Raw genomic sequence first — 19008 nt, 5'->3', positions numbered from 1 at the left:
GGACAAAGCCTGAACAGGTTGGATCGATTGAGATTGAGAGAAACGGTCGGAGAACCTATTCAAGTAAGTAAATATATTTTTAAAATGTTAAAAACAATGTATTAGCTAGCTAGCTAGGTCATGTTGTAGGCTAACTCAACTGAGCTGCTAGCTAGCTAGCTAACCTTACACACTGTTTAGCCAAGTGAAATAAATATCATCAGCTAGCTAATTTCCTATTAGCTAATTATCTTGATGTAATCATTGTAAATTAAAAAGACAGTCTCCAAATGCATTTGTCACAGCCATGAAGAGGGGACTACCAGTAAAAGGAGAAGGTAGGCCACTGAACAGGGCAGGTCATTTGATGGGAGGACAATATCAAAATATTTAGCAGTTCCAGTACCTAGAAGGGAAAACTTTGAGGACAGAGAGAGAATATCAACATAATATTCAGTCCTGTATAATTTAAATATAATGAAGCCTGTTTCTTTGATGTGTTCTGTCCTCAAATATGGAAAACTGTTTGCAGATGAAGAGAGAGGTGCCAATGAATGTCCCAAGACTGAGACTAAGGGTGTATATATATATATATATCCTATATATATCCTATATGCCGTGGATTATACTGTATGTGTACCTATATTATGAACAAATATTGTATACAAAATTACAGTTAAACGTCACACACAATGTATAAACATTTTCAACCTGGAGCTGGTCAACCCTGCTAGAGGTCTGTTGGGTGTGCAGGGTTCTGTTTCAGCCCAGTAATAACACACCTGATAATCAAGTGTGCTATTGCTGGGCTGGAATAGAAGTCTGCTCACTGAGTAGATCAGGGATCAGTGGAGCAAGGTTGACCACTGCTGGTATGATGAGCCTGTCCTGCACACTACCATTCCCTTAGACAAACTTCCATTCCTCCTAATATTTTACTGTAAATGCCTTAAAAAAAATTGGGGGTTACTATAATTTGTTTTAGATGATTTTTCAAACAAGCATTGCTGTCTGTGTCGGCCAACACCTATACCATTAGTCTCCCTTCCTCCTCAAGTCACCAGCCTCCACTGACGTTGAACCATCATATGTTATATTGAAAAGAATCCACCTTCACATCTATTAAGGTTCAAAATGCTATGGCTCCGCTAAACTGGGTCTGACACAAACTGACACACATACCTTGGCTGGTGTTGAAGCCGTTGTCCAGCGGGGAGGGCCCTGTGGACGTGCTGAGTCTCTCCAGGTGTTGTTGCAGGGACTCCAGCTCCTGGCCCAGTCCTGGCCTGTCTGCTGTGAACAGGTGGTTCTGTAACACCACATCACTAATCCGCTCCAACAACTGGGTCACACTGGGGGAGGGGGGAGAAGGGGGAGAGGGAGGGTCAGTAGGGGGGAGAGAGAGAGTCGAGCGAGTGAAAGGAAGGGACAAAGCGAGAGAGGGAAAAGACAGTTGGGAGGGACAAAAGAGAGAGAGAGAGGATAGTGCATTGAGAGAGGTGTAGGGTATAGTTCAAAGACACAATGACAGCCTTCTCCCATTAGGAGGGGCCCACACATCAACAGAGAGAGATTCATTGATTATATGCATAAAATTACAGATTATGACCATTGTCCACTCCTGCCATTACAGACAGACAGACAGACAGACAGACAGACAGACAGACAGACAGACAGACAGACAGACAGACAGACAGACAGACAGACAGACAGACAGACAGACAGACAGACAGACAGACAGAGAGAGAGAGAGAGAGAGAGAGAGAGAGAGAGAGAGAGAGAGAGAGAGAGAGAGAGAGAGAGAGAGAACAGCTAGGACAGACAGACAGACAGACAGACAGACAGACAGACAGACAGACAGACAGACAGACAGACAGACAGACGAGAGAGAGAGAGAGAGAGAGAGAGAGAGAGAGAGAGAGAGAGAGAGAGAGAGAGAGAGAGAGAGAGAGAGAGAGAGAGAGAGAGAGAGAGAGAGAGAGGGAGAACAGCTAGGACAGACAGACAGACAGACAGACAGACAGACAGACAGACAGACAGACAGACAGACAGACAGACAGACAGACAGACAGAGAGAGGGAGGGAGGGAGGGAGGGAGGGAGGGAGGGAGGGAGGGAGAACAGCTAGGACTGACAGACAGACAGACAGACAGACAGACATACAGACAGACAGACAGACAGACAGACAGACAGACAGACAGACAGACAGACAGACAGACAGACAGACAGACAGACAGACAGACAGACAGACAGACAGACAGACAGACAGACAGACAGACAGACAGACAGACAGAGAGGGAGGGAGGGAGAGAGAGAACAGCTAGGACTGTAGGACTGACTGACTATGTGACTCACGTGGAGTTCTTGTACTGCAGGAAGCCAAACTCGTCCCTCTGGCCGTCGGGACACAGAGACTGCATGATGGGGATGATGCCTGCTGAGGTGAGGGGTGCTGCGCTGTAGAAGGCTGGACAGACAGGACGGACACCAGGGAGGGACAGGAAAAGGGACAGAGGGTAGGTAGGGAGAACAGAGATAGAGAGGGGTAGAGAGAGATAGAGGGATGACATAGATAGAGAGGGATGGGAGAGATAGCGAGGCAAGAGAGAGATATATGGGACAAAGGGATAGTATTCACAGGAACATCCCGGAAGAGAGGAGAGGGAAGAGAGGAGAGGGAAGAGAGGAGAGAGAAGAGAGGAGAGGGAAGAGATGAGAGAGAAGAGAGGAGAGGGAAGTGGATTGAAGGATTGGTAGGGAAGAGTTTCGTTGGAGGGTTTGAATGTAGTCCAAAGACCAAAAAGGAGAAAAGAGAGAGGAGGTTAGAGAGAAAGCGAAACCCAGATCACCGATAACACACAGTCAGAAGCAGAGAGAAGAGGTACCCAGATGTCAGGGCTGAGACATACAGTGCTGTCATCTTAATGTCTGCTCTGGTTTGTCATCCACTCATAAACGGTGACTGCTGCTGCACACGCTTTCATCAAGCCTGGAATAAGAACTAGGTCCATGCTAATAGTGTACAATGGAATGGCCCATGTTTCCATGACTACCGTAAAGAGTTTTGTCTTTCAGCAGCAGTAGATCCACCCACTGGGTGAGGTGCCTGGCAACAACAACACTCTCCATTCTACTTAATTATCCATCCATCCTTCACTCCCTCATATTACATGAATTCATCCCTTTGGACAGAACAAGAATCCTAGCTTATTAACAAATAGGCCTCTTTGAGAATGTCGGAGAGGTATAAAAATGAGTTACTCCCTGTGATTATAAACATCGATCCATTTCACCAACGTTGCTTTATCCTAAGACTAAATCGCTGCCACTTACTCTGGTGCTATTACTGTCTTATTGAATAACCTATAGCAGTTAAAAACACCCACTGCTGAGCCAATTCCAGACAAAGTGAGTACTTCTCATAAATGGTCTAGGATGATGTTGCCCCTAGAGACACTGATCTAAGGTCAGTTTTTGGGGTTTCTCACCTCTGATGGTTATGGTTAGGTTGGGAGAGTGTAAACTGATCCTGGATCTGTGCCTAAAGGCAACTTGTATTTAGAGCTGCTGAGTAATATCTTTAGTGACTGAGTCTCTAGTGAAGGTAGTCTGTTTAAGAGAACAGTACCTGCCTCCCAAACGGCACCATATTCTCTACAATCACCATAGGAGAACCCTTTGAAGAACGCTTGTTGGTTCCAGGTAGAACGCGTTTGGTTCCAAGTAGAAACGTTTTGGGTTCCTGTAGAACTCTTTCCACAGAGGGTTTTACATGGATCCCAAAATGGTTCTACCAGGAACCAACAAGGGTTCTCCTGGAACCAACAAGGGTTCTCCTGGAGATAGCCGAAGAACTCTTTTGGAACCCTTGTTTCTACGAGTGTATATTTTGCAAATTTTTTTACCAGGGCCCATAGTGCACTAAATAGGGAATACATATAGGGTGCCATTTAGGATAGTCATCCCCTCCCAGTTCAGACCTGACATCTGGTCCATTTAGGATAGTCATCCCAGTTCAGACCTGACATCTGGTCCATTTAGGATAGTCATCCCAGTTCAGACCTGACATCTGGTCCATTTAGGATAGTCATCCCAGTTCAGACCTGACATCTGGTCCATTTAGGATAATCATCTCTGTTCAGACCTGACATCTGGTCCATTTAGGATAGTCATCCCAGTTCAGACCTGACATCTGGTCCATTTAGGATAGTCATCTCTGGTCAGACCTGACATCTGGTCCATTTAGGATAATCATCTCTGTTCAGACCTGACATCTGGTCCATTTAGGATAGTCATCTCTGGTCAGACCTGACATCTGGTCCATTTAGGATAATCATCTCTGTTCAGACCTGACATCTGGTCCATTTAGGATAGTCATCCCAGTTCAGACCTGACATCTGGTCCATTTAGGATAGTCATCTCTGGTCAGACCTGACATCTGGTCCATTTAGGATAATCATCTCTGTTCAGACCTGACATCTGGTCCATTCAGGATAGTCATCTCTGTTCAGACCTGACATCTGGTCCATTCAGGATAGTCATCTCTGTTCAGACCTGACATCTGGTCCATTCAGGATAGTCATCTCTGTTCAGACCTGACATCTGGTCCATTCAGGATAGTCATCTCTGGTCAGACCTGACATCTGGTCCATTTAGGATAATCATCTCTGGTCAGACCTGACATCTGATCCATTCAGGATAGTCATCTCTGGTCAGACCTGACATCTGGTCCATTCAGGATAGTCATCTCTGGTCAGACCTGACATCTGGTCCATTCAGGATAGTCATCTCTTGTCAGACCTGACATCTGGTCCCCCTCCACACACTGAGCTCAAGATAAAGTGACATGAGATCATCGAAGGTCCAATCAATGGTTAAGTAGATCAGTCAACCAGCAGAAAAGATCAGGGTGCCAGTCAGTCACAGCTAGCCTGGGTACCAGTCAGTCAGAGCTAGCCTGGGTACCAGTCAGTCAGAGCTAGCCTGGGTACCAGTCAGTCAGAGCTAGCCTGGGTACCAGTCTGTCACAGCTAGCGTGGGTACCAGTCAGTCAGAGCTAGCCTGGGTACCAGTCAGTCAGAGCTAGCCTGGGTACCAGTCTGTCAGAGCTAGCCTGGGTACCAGTCAGTCAGAGCTAGCCTGGGTACCAGTCTGTCACAGCTAGCGTGGGTACCAGTCAGTCAGAGCTAGCCTGGGTACCAGTCAGTCAGAGCTAGCCTGGGTACCAGTCTGTCAGAGCTAGCCTGGGTACCAGTCAGTCAGAGCTAGCCTGGGTACCAGTCTGTCACAGCTAGCCTGGGTACCAGTCTGTCAGAGCTAGCCTGGGTACCAGTCAGTCAGAGCTAGCCTGGGTACCAGTCTGTCAGAGCTAGCCTGGGTACCAGTCAGTCAGAGCTAGCCTGGGTACCAGTCTGTCAGAGCTAGCCTGGGTACCAGTCTCTCAGAGCTAGCCTGGGTACCAGTCTGTTAGAGCTATCCTGGGTGTCAGTCTGTCAGAGCTAGCCTGGGTACCAGTCTGTTAGTGCTAGCCTGGGTGTCAGTCAGTTAGAGCTAGCCTGGGTCCCAGTCTGTCTGTGCCATCATGCCACTCCTTAGACATGATAGGAAACAGATCTGGGCCCAGGCTGAATAAGAGCTAGCTCCAGCCAGATGTATGGTATATCTATGTTATGTATACAGTATTTACAGTAGCATTTATTGTCACCAGTAACTGGTTATCACAGAAACACAGACACGTAGAAACATAAACAAACACACACAGAGACAACGTTCACCTTCAAAATTCTCACAAATCCCTTTAAAGGAATATTTTCACACAGACAGCCCAGTGACTTTGTTTGTCACTGTGACCGTGTGAGAGAAGTCACAGATCACATTTCGTATTTGCTCCCTGCACATGTGAGCCGGTGCATGTGCTTCCCTTGTGTGTTGTGTATATGTGGTGGGGTGCCAGTGTGTGCCTTACAGCGCTAACCTGGGCACAAAGCTTTTTAGCATTAGTAAGATGTGTGAAATAGGATCTGTTGGCTAGAGACAACATTGTAGACAGATCCCTTCCCAGTCACTGAGCCTATGTCACAAATGACAACCTTTTCCCCTGTGTAATGCACTGCCCTGGTCAAAAGTAGTGCCCTATAAAGGGAATAGGGTGCCATTTTGTATCCCTGAGACGGTGCTGACAACACAGAGACACGGACATCAGGAGGGGAGGCGCACACACACACTCACACACACACACAGTCATAGCTCGCGAGCACACACATACACACACACTTGTCCCACATCCCAGACAGGATTATAACAGGAGACCAAAGTCAGAGTCAAGGTACTCATAACTTAGAGATAATCATGAAGCCACAATGATAAAGACTTTGACACTTACAGACTGATTCAGCATGCAGTGAACATGCGTCATGAAGATAAGAGAGAGAGAAGAGAGAGAGAGAAGTGAGAGAGAGAGAAGGGAGAGAGAGAGCGAGAGAGGAGGGAGAGAGAGAGAACAGATAGAGAGAAAGAAGAGAGAGATTGGAGAGAGAGAGAGAGAGAGAGAGAGAGAGAGAAGAGAGAGAGGTAAAGGGGGAGAAGGGAGAGCGAGAGAAGAGAGAGAGAGGGGAGAGAGAGAGAAAAGAGGGAGAGGAGAGAGAGAACAGAGAGAGAGAAGGGAGAGAGATAGAAGAGAGAGAGAAGGGAGAGGGAGAAGGGAGAGAGAGAGAGAGAGAGAGAAGAGAGAGAGAAGGGAGAGAGAGAGAAGAGAGAGAGAAGGGAGAGAGAAGGGAGAGAGAGAAGGGAGAGAGAGAAGAGAGAGAGAGAAGGGAGAGAGAGAAGAGAGAGATGGAGAAGAGAGAGAGAAGGGAGAGAGAGAAGAGAGAGAGAGAAAAAGCAGAGGGTCATAGAGTGAAAGAGAAGGAAAAAAAACAGGTAAATTAAACAGGTGTGGATGTCTGTGGACAATGACAGTACATGACTAAACATGACAGTCACTAAACAGTAGTATGAATGACAACACTAGACACCAGTGTTTTATGCAACCAGACTTTCATTCAATGGCAGATTAGTAAAGCTCCATTTGTGCCTTGTACAACTGAACAGAAATACTGTAGGTGGAAATTCTATACAGCGTTACGTTATCATCTTTCACAACAACACACAGAGGCTGCGTCCCAAATGGCACCCTATAGCCTTTACAGAGGACTACTAAAAGTAGTGTACTGTGTAGGAAATAGGGTGCCATTTGGGACGCACACATTCTATATTAAGACCAAACTGCATCCTCTACATCTGCAGGCTACAGCAGCGTTCCCTTTCTTCTAGAACTGCACAGTGGGACTGTCACTGAAAGTCTGGTTAGACTGATGTGTTGTGTTCAAACTGGTGGTGGTGGACTCCCCTTCAATAGTGAGCTGTAGCAACGGAGGATTCCCACACAACCACAACACTGTGCCTAACTAACCACCAACCACCGTCACTCCTCACCCCCCTGGCTCCCGTTCTCCCTTCATCTCTCTCTGTAGCCTGGTCCCAGATCTGTCTCTCTCTCTGTAGCCTGGTCCCAGATCTGTTCTCTCTCTGTAGCCTGGTCCCAGATCTGTCTCTCTCTCTGTAGCCTGGTCCCAGATCTGTCTCTCTCTCTGTAGCCTGGTCCCAGATCTGTCTCTCTCTCTGTAGCCTGGTCCCAGATCTGTCTCTCTCTCTGTAACCTGGTCCCACATCTGTTCTCTCTCTGTAGCCTGGTCCCAGATCTGTTCTCTCTCTCTGTAGCCTGGTCCCAGATCTGTTCTCTCTTTCTGTAGCCTGGTCCCAGATCTGTCTCTCTCTCTATAGCCTGGTCCCAGATCTGTCTCTCTCTCTGTAGCCTGGTCCCAGATCTGTCTCTCTCTCTGTAGCCTGGTCCCAGATCTGTCTCTCTCTCTGTAGCCTGGTCCCAGATCTGTCTCTCTCTCTGTAACCTGGTCCCACATCTGTTCTCTCTCTGTAGCCTGGTCCCAGATCTGTTCTCTCTCTCTGTAGCCTGGTCCCAGATCTGTTCTCTCTTTCTGTAGCCTGGTCCCAGATCTGTCTCTCTCTCTGTAGCCTGGTCCCATATCTGTTCTCTCTCTGTAGCCTGGTCCCAGATCTGTTCTCTCTCTCTGTAGCCTGGTCCCAGATCTGTCTCTCTCTCTGTAGCCTGGTCCCAGATCTGTTCTCTCTTTCTGTAGCCTGGTCCCAGATCTGTCTCTCTCTCTGTAGCCTGGTCCCAGATCTGTCTCTCTCTTTGTAGCCTGGTCCCAGATCTGTTCTCTCTTTCTGTAACCTGGTCCCAGGTCTGTCTCTCTCTGTAGCCTGGTCCCAGATCTGTTCTCTCTCTCTGTAGCCTGGTCCCAGATCTGTCTCTCTCTATGTAGCCTGGTCCCAGATCTGTCTCTCTCTCTGTAGCCTGGTCCCAGATCTGTTCTCTCTTTCTGTAGCCTGGTCCCAGCTCTGTTCTCTCTTTCTGTAACCTGGTCCCAGATCTGTCTCTCTCTCTGTAGCCTGGTCCCAGATCTGTTCTCTCTTTCTGTAACCTGGTCCCAGATCTGTTTGTGCTCTTTCCAACTCCATTGCGAAACAATGTTTGGCATGATGGCACAAACAGACTGGCACTCTGCAGTCTGCATCCCTTCTACTACTCTTTCATTTGTACACTCTTTTGTGAAGCGCCCTTCTTTCAGTCTTTCCTACCTTCCTTGACAGGGATGGCAGGTTTCTTCTGGCGCAGGCCCAGCAGGATGAAGAAGAGGACCAGGGGGATGAAGATCTCAAAGGCCAACACCCACTGTAGGGAGGAGAGGGAGGGAGGGAGAGAGAGAGGGAGAGAGGGAGAGAGGAAAAGAGGGGAAGGGAGGTTGAGAGGGAGGGAGGGAGAGAGAGAGGGAGAGAGGGAGAGAGGGAAAGAGGGGAAGGGAGGTTGAGAGGGAGAGAGAGAGGGAGGGAGGGCGAGAGGGAGAGAAGGAGGGAGGAAGAGAGGGCGAGGGAGGGCGAGAGAGAGAGAGAGGGGAGGGAGAGATGGAGGGAGGGAGGGGGGAGGGAGATTGAGAGAGAGAGAAGGAGGGAGGGAGAAAGGGGGAGGGAAGGCGAGAGACACAGAGAGAGAGAGTTAAACCGCTGAACAGATAAACCAGTGTAGGCCGTAATGTGTTTACTATAGTAAACAACTACAAGGTTAAATCCAGTTTGCTACTGACTTGCTTTCCACGCTGAACCACTCCTAGTGGATTGTCATTGACTTGGTGATGGATCAACACAGTGAATGGATCAACATAGTGAATGGATCAACACAGTGAATGGACTGAGTTGACTTAGCCCATTAAATCAGAGACTTGGTGTGAAGGGTGTCCAGTTTGCTAATCATGCACTATCGCTTTCCAAAGTGGTCTGTTACAGATATGATATGCTTATGAAGAAGAAGAGGGTGCCACACACACACACACACACACACTCAAATCAGGGCAGCTGTGGTTATTGGTGTATGTCATGTTCAGTTTCACACGCTCTGAGAGAAGACAGACATCTAGTAGTGAAAGCACAGCAGAAAGGAAGATTCACAGACAACAGCAGAGACATAGAACCACCAGCCACAAACAGCAGAGACATAGAACCACCAGCCACAAACAGCAGAGACATAGAACCACCAGCCACAAACAGCAGAGACATAGAACCACCAGCCACAAACAGCAGAGACATAGAACCACCAGCCACAAACAGCAGAGACATAGAACCACCAGCCACAAACAGCAGAGACATAGAACCACCAGCCACAAACAGCAGAGACATAGAACCACCAGCCACAAACAGCAGAGACATAGAACCACCAGCCACAAACAGCAGAGACATAGAACCACCAGCCACAAACAGCAGAGACATAGAACCACCAGCCACAAACAGCAGAGACATAGAACCACCAGCCACAAACAGCAGAGACATAGAACCACCAGCCACAAACAGCAGAGACATAGAACCACCAGCCACAAACAGCAGAGACATAGAACCACCAGCCACAAACAGCAGAGACATAGAACCACCAGCCACAAACAGCAGAGACATAGAACCACCAGCCACAAACAGCAGAGACATAGAACCACCAGCCACAAACAGCAGAGACATAGAACCACCAGCCACAAACAGCAGAGACATAGAACCACCAGCCACAAACAGCAGAGACATAGAACCACCAGCCACAAACAGCAGAGACATAGAACCACCAGCCACAAACAGCAGAGACATAGAACCACCAGCCACAAACAGCAGAGACATAGAACCACCAGCCACAAACAGCAGAGACATAGAACCACCAGCCACAAACAGCAGAGACATAGAACCACCAGCCACAAACAGCAGAGACATAGAACCACCAGCCACAAACAGCAGAGACATAGAACCACCAGCCAGCTATTATCTACCTCACTTGCTTTGGCAATGTTAACACATGTTTCCCATGCCAATAAAGCCCCTTGAATTGAATTGAATTGAATTGAGAGAGAGAGAGAGAGAGAGAGAGATCTTCTGCACAGATTCTGTCAGACCTGGGCCCTGACAGTAAATCTCAGTAAGACCAAAATAATGGTGTTCCAAAAAAGGTCCAGTCGCCAGGACCACAAATTCCATCTAGACACCGTTGCCCTAGAGCACACAAAAAACTATACATACCTCGGCCTAAACATCAGCACCACAGGTAGCTTCCACAGAGCTGTGAACGATCTGAGAGACAAGGCAAGAAGGGCATTCTATGCCATCAAAAGGAACATAAATTTCAACATACCAATTAGGATCTGGCTAAAAATACTTGAATCAGTCATAGAGCCCATTGCCCTTTATGGTTGTGAGGTCTGGGGTCCGCTCACCAACCAAGATTTCACAAAATGGGACAAACACCAAATTGAGACTCTGCATGCAGAATTCTGCAAAAATATCCTCCGTGTACAACGTAGAACACCAAATAATGCATGCAGAGCAGAATTAGGCCGATACCCACTAATTATCAAAATCCAGAAAAGAGCCGTTAAATTCTACAACCACCTAAAAGGAAGCGATTCCCAAACCTTCCATAACAAAGCCATCACCTACAGAGAGATGAACCTGGAGAAGAGTCCCCTAAGCAAGCTGGTCCTAGGGCTCTGTTCACAAACACAAACACACCCCACAGAGCCCCAGGACAACAGCACAATTAGACCCAACCAAATCATGAGAAAACAAAAAGATAATTACTTGACACATTGGAAAGAATTAACAAAAAAACAGAGCAAACTAGAATGCTATTTGGCCCTAAACAGAGAGTACACAGTGGCAGAATACCTGACCACTGTGACTGACCCAAACTTAAGGAAAGCTTTGACTATGTACAGACTCAGTGAGCATAGCCTTGCTATTGAGAAAGGCCGCCGTAGGCAGACATGGCTCTCAAGAGAAGACAGGCTATGTGCTCACTGCCCACAAAATGAGGTGGAAACTGAGCTGCACTTCCTAACCTCCTGCCCAATGTATGACCATATTAGAGAGACATATTTCCCTCAGATTACACAGATCCACAAAGAATTCGAAAACAAATCCAATTTTGATAAACTCCCATATCTACTGGGTGAAATTCCACAGTGTGCCATCACAGCAGCAAGATTTGTGACCTGTTGCCACAAGAAAAGGGCAACCAGTGAAGAACAAACACCATTGTAAATACAACCCATATTTATGTTTATTTATTTTAACTTGTGTGCTTTAACCATTTGTACATTGTTACAACACTGTATATATATAATATGACATTTGTCATGTCTTTATTGTTTTGAAACTTCTGTATGTGTAATGTTTACTGTTAATTTTTATTGTTTATTTCACTTTTGTATATTATCTACCTCACTTGCTTTGGCAATGTTAACACATGTTTCCCATGCCAATAAAGCCCCTTGAATTGAATTGAATTGAGAGAGAGAGAGAGAGAGAGAGAGAGAGAGAGAGAGAGAGAGAGAGAGAGAGAGAGAGAGAGAGAGAGAGAGAGAGACAGAGAGAGAGACAGATAGAGAGACAGAGAGAGAGAGGGGGTGGGGTGAAGAGAGAAAGATGAAGAGAGAGGGAGTTAGTAGAGGAGAGAGAGAGAGAGATTGAAGAAGAGAAATCCTAGAGAAGAGAAATCATTTGAGATGCAGACCCTCTGCTACAGTCTTCTCTACTGGGCCCATATAGGCCAAGCCTCATTCTCTGGGAGTGGCAATCACTGAAGGGACATGGGCTGCGTCCCCATAGCTCCTGGTCAAAAGTGGTGCATTACATAGGGAATACAGTGCCATTTGGGACACATCCCAGTTCTCCCCATCTACCCTGGCCACCTGGTCTAACCCGCTGTCCAACTAGAGCTGTCGTGTACTGATTTAAACTTCAGCCATTCTTCAGCTGAAGTGTGGCCTGCATTGTTGGGCACATTGAAGCATGATGCATATAATGCATTGTGTTAAACATAATCACAAAATGTAAAAGTGTGGTATGGAGATGAGAGGGTACGCAAACTGAGACACCAGCGAGAGTACGCAAACTAAGACACCAGCGAGAGTACGCAAACTGAGACACCAGCGAGAGTATGCAAACTGAGACACCAGCGAGAGTATGCAAACTGAGACACCAGCGAGAGTATGCAAACTGAAACACCAGAGAGAGTATGCAAACTGAGACACCAGAGAGAGTATGCAAACTGAGACACCAGCGAGAGTATGCAAACTGAGACACCAGAGAGAGTATGCAAACTGAGACACCAGCGAGAGTATGCAAACTGAGACACCAGAGAGAGTATGCAAACTGAGACACCAGCGAGAGTACGCAAACTAAGACACCAGCGAGAGTACGCAAACTGAGACACCAGCGAGAGTACGCAAACTGAGACACCAGCGAGAGTACGCAAACTGAGACACCAGCGAGAGTACGCAAACTGAGACACCCAGCAAACTGCCTCTAAGACACTACAGCATGGTGTCAGTCTGTGACCCAACACCAGAAAACACACGTATCTGTGTAGGTCTCTCTTTCTCTCTCACCCCCCTCTCTCTCTCTCTCTCTCTCTCTATCTCTCATACCCCTCTCTCTCTCTTATCCTCCCTCCCTCTCTCGCTCTCATTCCTCTCTCTCTCTCTTTCTCTCTCATCCCCCCTCTCACTCTCTCTCATCCCTCTCTCTCTCTCATCCCCCTCTCTCTCATCCCCCCTCTCTTTCTCTCTCGCTCTCTCTCTCATCCCCCTCTCTCTCACACCCCCTCTCTATCACCCCCCCCTCTCTCTCTCTCGCTCTCTCTCTCTCTCTCTCTCTCTCTCTCTCTCTCTCATCCCCCTCTCTCTCATCCCCCCTCTCTCTCTCCCTCTCTCTCTTTCTCTCTGCCACACCCAAACCCATACAAACACGCAGACACACCCACACACAAACAGTGCATGTGTGTAGGGCCATCTGCCCAATCATAGTGCTGAGTCACTAGAGAAAGGAATGATGGATAAGTGACTGAGTGACACGCAGGTGTGTGTGTGTGTGTGTGTTTGTTTAACTATCCTTGTGGGTACCAGAAGTGGGGGACATTTTGCCGGTCCCCACAAGGATTTGATTTGATTTTAGGCTTAGGGGTTAGGGTTACAATTAGAGTTAGGGTTAGAATTAAGATTATGGTTAGGTTAAGGGTTACAGTTAGGGTTAAGGTTAGTGTGTGTGTGTGTGTGTGCGCGCACGCACACACACACACAGATACGTACAGACACACACACACGCTGAAGGAAATCTTTATCCAGAGGGCGCTTGTCTCTTGTTAGAATTTCTCCAGCTTATATTGATTTCCCTGACCTGAAAAGAAAAACACAAACCTTTGATTTGAATATTAAACAGCTCCCCTTCCGAATAGTGAGTTTGGAAGTGCCTATCTCTGTGTCCTTCAAGAGGATACACACAATACCCCATAATGACAAAGGAAAAAAACGTTTTAAAATATTTTGCAAATGTTTTACAAATAAAAAACTGAAATACCTTATTTACATAAGTATTCAGACCCTTTGCTATGAGATTAGAAATTGAGCTCAGGTGCATCCTGTTTCCATTGATCATCCTTGAGATGTTTCTACAACTTGATTGGAGTCCACTTTTGGTAATTTCAATTGATTGGACATGATTTGGAAAAGCACACCTGTCTATGTAAGGTCTCACAGTTGGCAGTGCAAGTCAGAGCAAAAATCCAGCCATGAGGTGTCGTGGTAATTTCCTGTATTACTCAATAATGAGAGCCAACCACACACAAGTCAGAGTTATATTATAAAGTCCATCTTTAATTATATATGAGCTTCACCATAGCCCTTTTTGACTCTCAGATCAATTCAGTGTCTATAAATGAATTCTCTGAGAGTGTCTACAAAACAATTCTTAGTATAATTTATAGCCAAGATACACCCCTCTCAACTCACATGACAAATAACAGATCTTAGGAACATTACAAAGAACCTTTTACTGAAAGAGGAGTATCCCATATCTAAATAGCATTAGCTATAAATTATCGTTCAGTTTGGTCTCCTAAAACGAGGTTTCAATCTCGTGCTTGGTACCAAAACATTACCTCATCCAATGGCAAATATCAATTGTCAATTCTAGATATGCCCATCTCAAATACAGCCCCTCCTGGATAAGCTCAGAAAAGACAGTGAGCCTCTTAGGTCATATACTAGGTCAAGATAAGGGCAACCTCAGAGGGGACATACAATAGTTACAGACACATTTCCAAGCCTCCTCCTCCCCTTCTGATATTCTTCATAGCATCACATGGTTTAACAGATACATTGACATATGAAGACAAGCCTGACCTCTCCCCTCTCTGGGCCCCAAGTGACTAAGCCCGAGCTGAGAAGGGAAATGCAACTGCCAACGCTATAGTCCAAAGGGAACCATTCTAATGACAAGTATCTCACAAGCATATGATGAAAATAACATCTTATGTTATCTATGTTACCTAACTAATTCTGATACAGCCACGACAGAGGTCGAAGGAATTGTCCGTAGCGCTCCGAGACAGGATTGTGTCGAGACACAGATCTGAGGAAGGGTACCAAAAAATGTATGCAGAATTGAAGGTCCCCAAGAACACAGTGGCCTCCATCATTCTTAAATGGAAGAAGTTTGGAACCACAAAGACTCTTCCTAGAGCTGGCCGCCCGGCCAAACTGAGCAATCAGGGGAGAAGGACCTTGGTCAGGGAGGTGACCAAGAACCCGATGGTCACTCTGACAGAGCTCCAGAGTTCCTCTGTGGAGATGGGAGAAAGTTCCAGAAGGACAACCATCTGTACAGCATCAGGCCTTTATGGTAGAGTGGCCAGACGGAAGCCACTCCTCAGTAAAAGGCACATGACAGCCCGCTTGGAGTCTCCAAAAGTCCAAAAGGCACTTAAAGACTCTCAGACCATAACAAACAAGATTCTCTGGTCTGATGAAAACAAGATTAAACTAGGAACTGAGAGACTAGACAGGATTGAGGGAAAGATGAGTGGAGCAAAGTACAGAGAGATCCTTAATGAAAATCTGCTCCAGAGCACTCAGGACCTCAGACTGGGGCGAAGGTTCACCTTCCAACAGGACAACAACCCTAAGCAAACAGCCAAGACAACGCAGGAGTGGCTTCAGGTCTCTGAATGTCCTTGAGTGGCCCAGCCAGAGTCCAGGGTTATATGGTGCAGAGAGGTACAGGGTTATACTGAGTTTCGATGGTGCAGAGAGGTACAGGGTTATACTGAGTTTCGATGGTGCAGAGAGGTACAGGGTTATACTGAGTATCGATGGTGCAGAGAGGTACAGGGTTATACTGAGTTTCGATGGTGCAGAGAGGTACAGGGTTATACTGAGTATCGATGGTGCAGAGAGGTACAGGGTTATACTGAGTTTCGATGGTGCAGAGAGGTACAGGGTTATACTGAGTATCGATGGTGCAGAGAGGTACAGGGTTATACTGAGTATCGATGGTGCAGAGAGGTACAGGGTTATACTGAGTTTCGATGGTGCAGAGAGGTACAGGGTTATACTGAGTATCGATGGTGCAGAGAGGTACAGGGTTATACTGAGTATCGATGGTGCAGAGAGGTACAGGGTTATACTGAGTATCGATGGTGCAGAGAGGTACAGGGTTATACTGAGTATCGATGGTGCAGAGAGGTACAGGGTTATACTGAGTTTCGATGGTGCAGGGAGGTACAGGGTTATACTGAGTATCGATGGTGCAGAGAGGTACAGGGTTATACTGAGTTTCGATGGTGCAGAGAGGTACAGGGTTATACTGAGTTTCGATGGTGCAGAGAGGTACAGGGTTATACTGAGTTTCGATGGTGCGAGGAACAAGGCAAACCGGATGTCATTGTTTTCAATGAAAGAATGATGATAAATGCCGTTGAGGCTGGCGGTGAATGCTGTCAGCCGCCTTGGTAGACGGGACTTGCCGCCACAGTCCTTGCCGTCTGCCGTAGCTTTGCTTTCTACCGGATGTTGATTTGCACTGATTGTTTACTGAAATCACCATAGCAATGCATATCACCGTGCTTGCTTGCTTTTGCCATCACCCTCTTCCTCGTCCTGCTATACCAAACGGTATGACAATTTTTGCATCCCTGGTCTAAACGCAGAATTACTGTAACACAGACACGCTGCAACTACAGGCTCCACAGGTCATCTGATGTCACTCAACAAACAACAACATTCACCTTTGTGATAATCTAACACTACAAAGACACTAAACTAATTTACTACCCAAACACCATTCAGCTGGCCCTGATTAGGTCTGTATAGAGAAAGAGAACATGGAGATGAGAGAGAGAACAGGGAGGGGAGAGAGAGAACAGGGATGGGAGAGAGAGAACAGGGATGGGAGAGAGAGCGAGAACAGGGATGGGAGAGAGAGAACAGGAAGAGAGAGAGAGAGAGCAAGGAGGGAAGATCTGACGTTAATTTGACAAAACCTGGAGAGGGGAGAGAGAGAGAGAGAGAGAGAGAGAGAGAGAGAGAGAGAGAGAGAGAGAGAGAGAGAGAGAGAGAGAGAGAGAGAGAGATAGAGAGAGAGAGGGGGACGGACGGACGGACGGACGGACGGACGGACGGACGGACGGACGGAGGGACGGAGGGAGGGAGGGAGGGAGGGAGGGAGGGAGGGAGGGAGGGAGGGAGGGAGGGAGGGATAAATAAGAGAGAAAGCAGACAGCCATGCATGAGATAGAGCATTGATTCTGAAGGAGTGTTTGAAAATCACACCAAAGCCAGGAAAACTCCACTGGTAGAGCCAATAGAGCTTAAGGTTAGGGAGAACAGAGAACATATCGAGATAGAAGAGAGTGTGAGATAATTAGGGAGGGATTAACATTGGTCCAGACTCAGAACGCTTAATATTCATTAGGTACCAAAAGGAAGAAAACGAGCCAAAATGGGGAGGGACCTACCTGAATTTGTCCAATAAGAATTGCTTGCTTTCATTTTTCTTTTCAGAACGTTTTGCTATGGTGTACACTAATGAATTTGACCTACTTGTGCCCAACATTGCAGGAGTCTTTCCCAGATGTTATACAGTAGCATTTAGCCTTCTGCCTGCCTGTGTCTATAAGGGCCCAGGTCAGAAGTAGTGCACTATGTAGGGAATAGGGCTCTGGTCTAAAGTGGACCCTTCCCTATCCTAGGGAAATAAGTGTCTGTCAGCTGCTCAAGCTAGCTTGTTATATATGACGGAGTAGTATGGAGAATCAATCCAGTGCAATTGACCAGGGGTTCCATTCTGGCCCAGCTCTGTGCTCCAGTTACCTGCTGTGTGACTGACTGAGCCCGAACCCTTTGGATAAGCTGCTCTGCAATATTCAGCCCATTTCATTTCCTCCATCTCCCCTCCCTGCCCACCCACACACTCTGTATTTCCCTAATCCTCAGACATGGGCTACATTGTTTGCCTGTCCCCAATGGCACCCTATACCCTACATAGTACCACTATGGGCCCTAGTCAATAGCAGTGCACTACATAGTGAATAGGGTGCCATTTGAAATGCAAGACTGTACAGTGACGCAGTGGAAAATGTTTCAATGGCATGGCTGGAATGCAATTACCATAGGACTCTAAAATCATATTTCCGTCCCTGTTCTCTCTCTCTCTCTCTCTCTCTCTCTCTCTCTCTCTCTCTCTCTTTCTCTCTCTCTCTCTCTCTCTCTCTCTCTCTCTCTCTCTCTCTCTCTCTCTCTCTCTCTCTCTCTCTCTCTCTCTCTCTCTCTCTCTCTCTCTCTCTCTCTCTCTCTCTCTCTCTCTCTCTCTCTCTCTCTCTCTCTCTCTCTCTCTCTCTCTCTACTCTCTACTCTCTCTCTCTCTCTCTCTCACCTCTTCCTGTTTACTTTCTCTCAGCTCTCTTCCTGTTCTTTCTCGCTCACCTCTCCCCTTCCTGTTCTCTCTCTCCCCTCTCACCTCTTCCTGTTCTCTCTCTCTCCCTTCTTCCTGGTCTCTCTCTTTCTCTTTCTTTCTCTCTCTCTCTCTCTCTCTCTCTCTCTCTCTCTCTCTCTCTCTCTGAGTAAACAGTACAGAGTCCTCAGCCTATAAATAGTGTCTGACCCACCCAAGGCTCACTCAAGCGTACCGTTCATCTTCTTTTTTAATGGTCATTGGATTTGATTGACTGGAAACTGATAACCATGAAACTGGTCTGTCAGCGCTTGATCTGATATTCATTTGTATGGGTTATCATGGCCGCGTTCCAGGGTGACACATGTCAGTTCCCACACGGACATATCCGCTAACCACATCATATGATATAGCAGTCTGATGTCCGAATGCACAGTCAATGACCCAACCATTGGCATTGCAACATCTGTTAATGTAGTCAGCCTAGAACATGACCAATATGTCCAGAGGAGCACTAGCTCTCTAAGGGGTCAGTGAAGGGACGTAGGCAGAACGAATGGTCCAATGTCCAGGCTGGGAGACCCAGTTAGCAGTGGTTCATTAACGAAAGGTCAACGAAGGAAAAAAGAACACATCTAAGAATAACTCTTTACGCATCTGT

The 19008-nt window shown here is 46.9% G+C and overlaps 1 protein-coding gene across 4 annotated transcripts in view; it reads right to left on the bottom strand.

Annotated features, from left to right (window-relative positions):
* The window catches only part of LOC139545038 (ATP-binding cassette sub-family A member 2-like), a 129855-nt gene that overhangs the window by 63638 nt on the left and 47209 nt on the right, over positions 1–19008 (bottom strand). For all 4 annotated transcript variants that reach the window (XM_071352394.1, XM_071352395.1, XM_071352397.1 and 1 more), the window contains exons 2-4: positions 8676–8769; positions 2334–2445; positions 1162–1331 (exon numbers count right to left, since the gene is read on the bottom strand). In XM_071352394.1, coding sequence (XP_071208495.1) covers positions 1162–1331; positions 2334–2445; positions 8676–8769 — 376 coding nt within the window. The remainder of the gene's footprint in view (positions 1–1161; positions 1332–2333; positions 2446–8675; positions 8770–19008) is intronic.

Source organism: Salvelinus alpinus, chromosome 19, assembly GCF_045679555.1.
Source record: "Salvelinus alpinus chromosome 19, SLU_Salpinus.1, whole genome shotgun sequence".
Taxonomy (NCBI): domain Eukaryota; kingdom Metazoa; phylum Chordata; class Actinopteri; order Salmoniformes; family Salmonidae; genus Salvelinus; species Salvelinus alpinus.
This window is presented reverse-complemented; position numbering and strand designations above follow the sequence as displayed.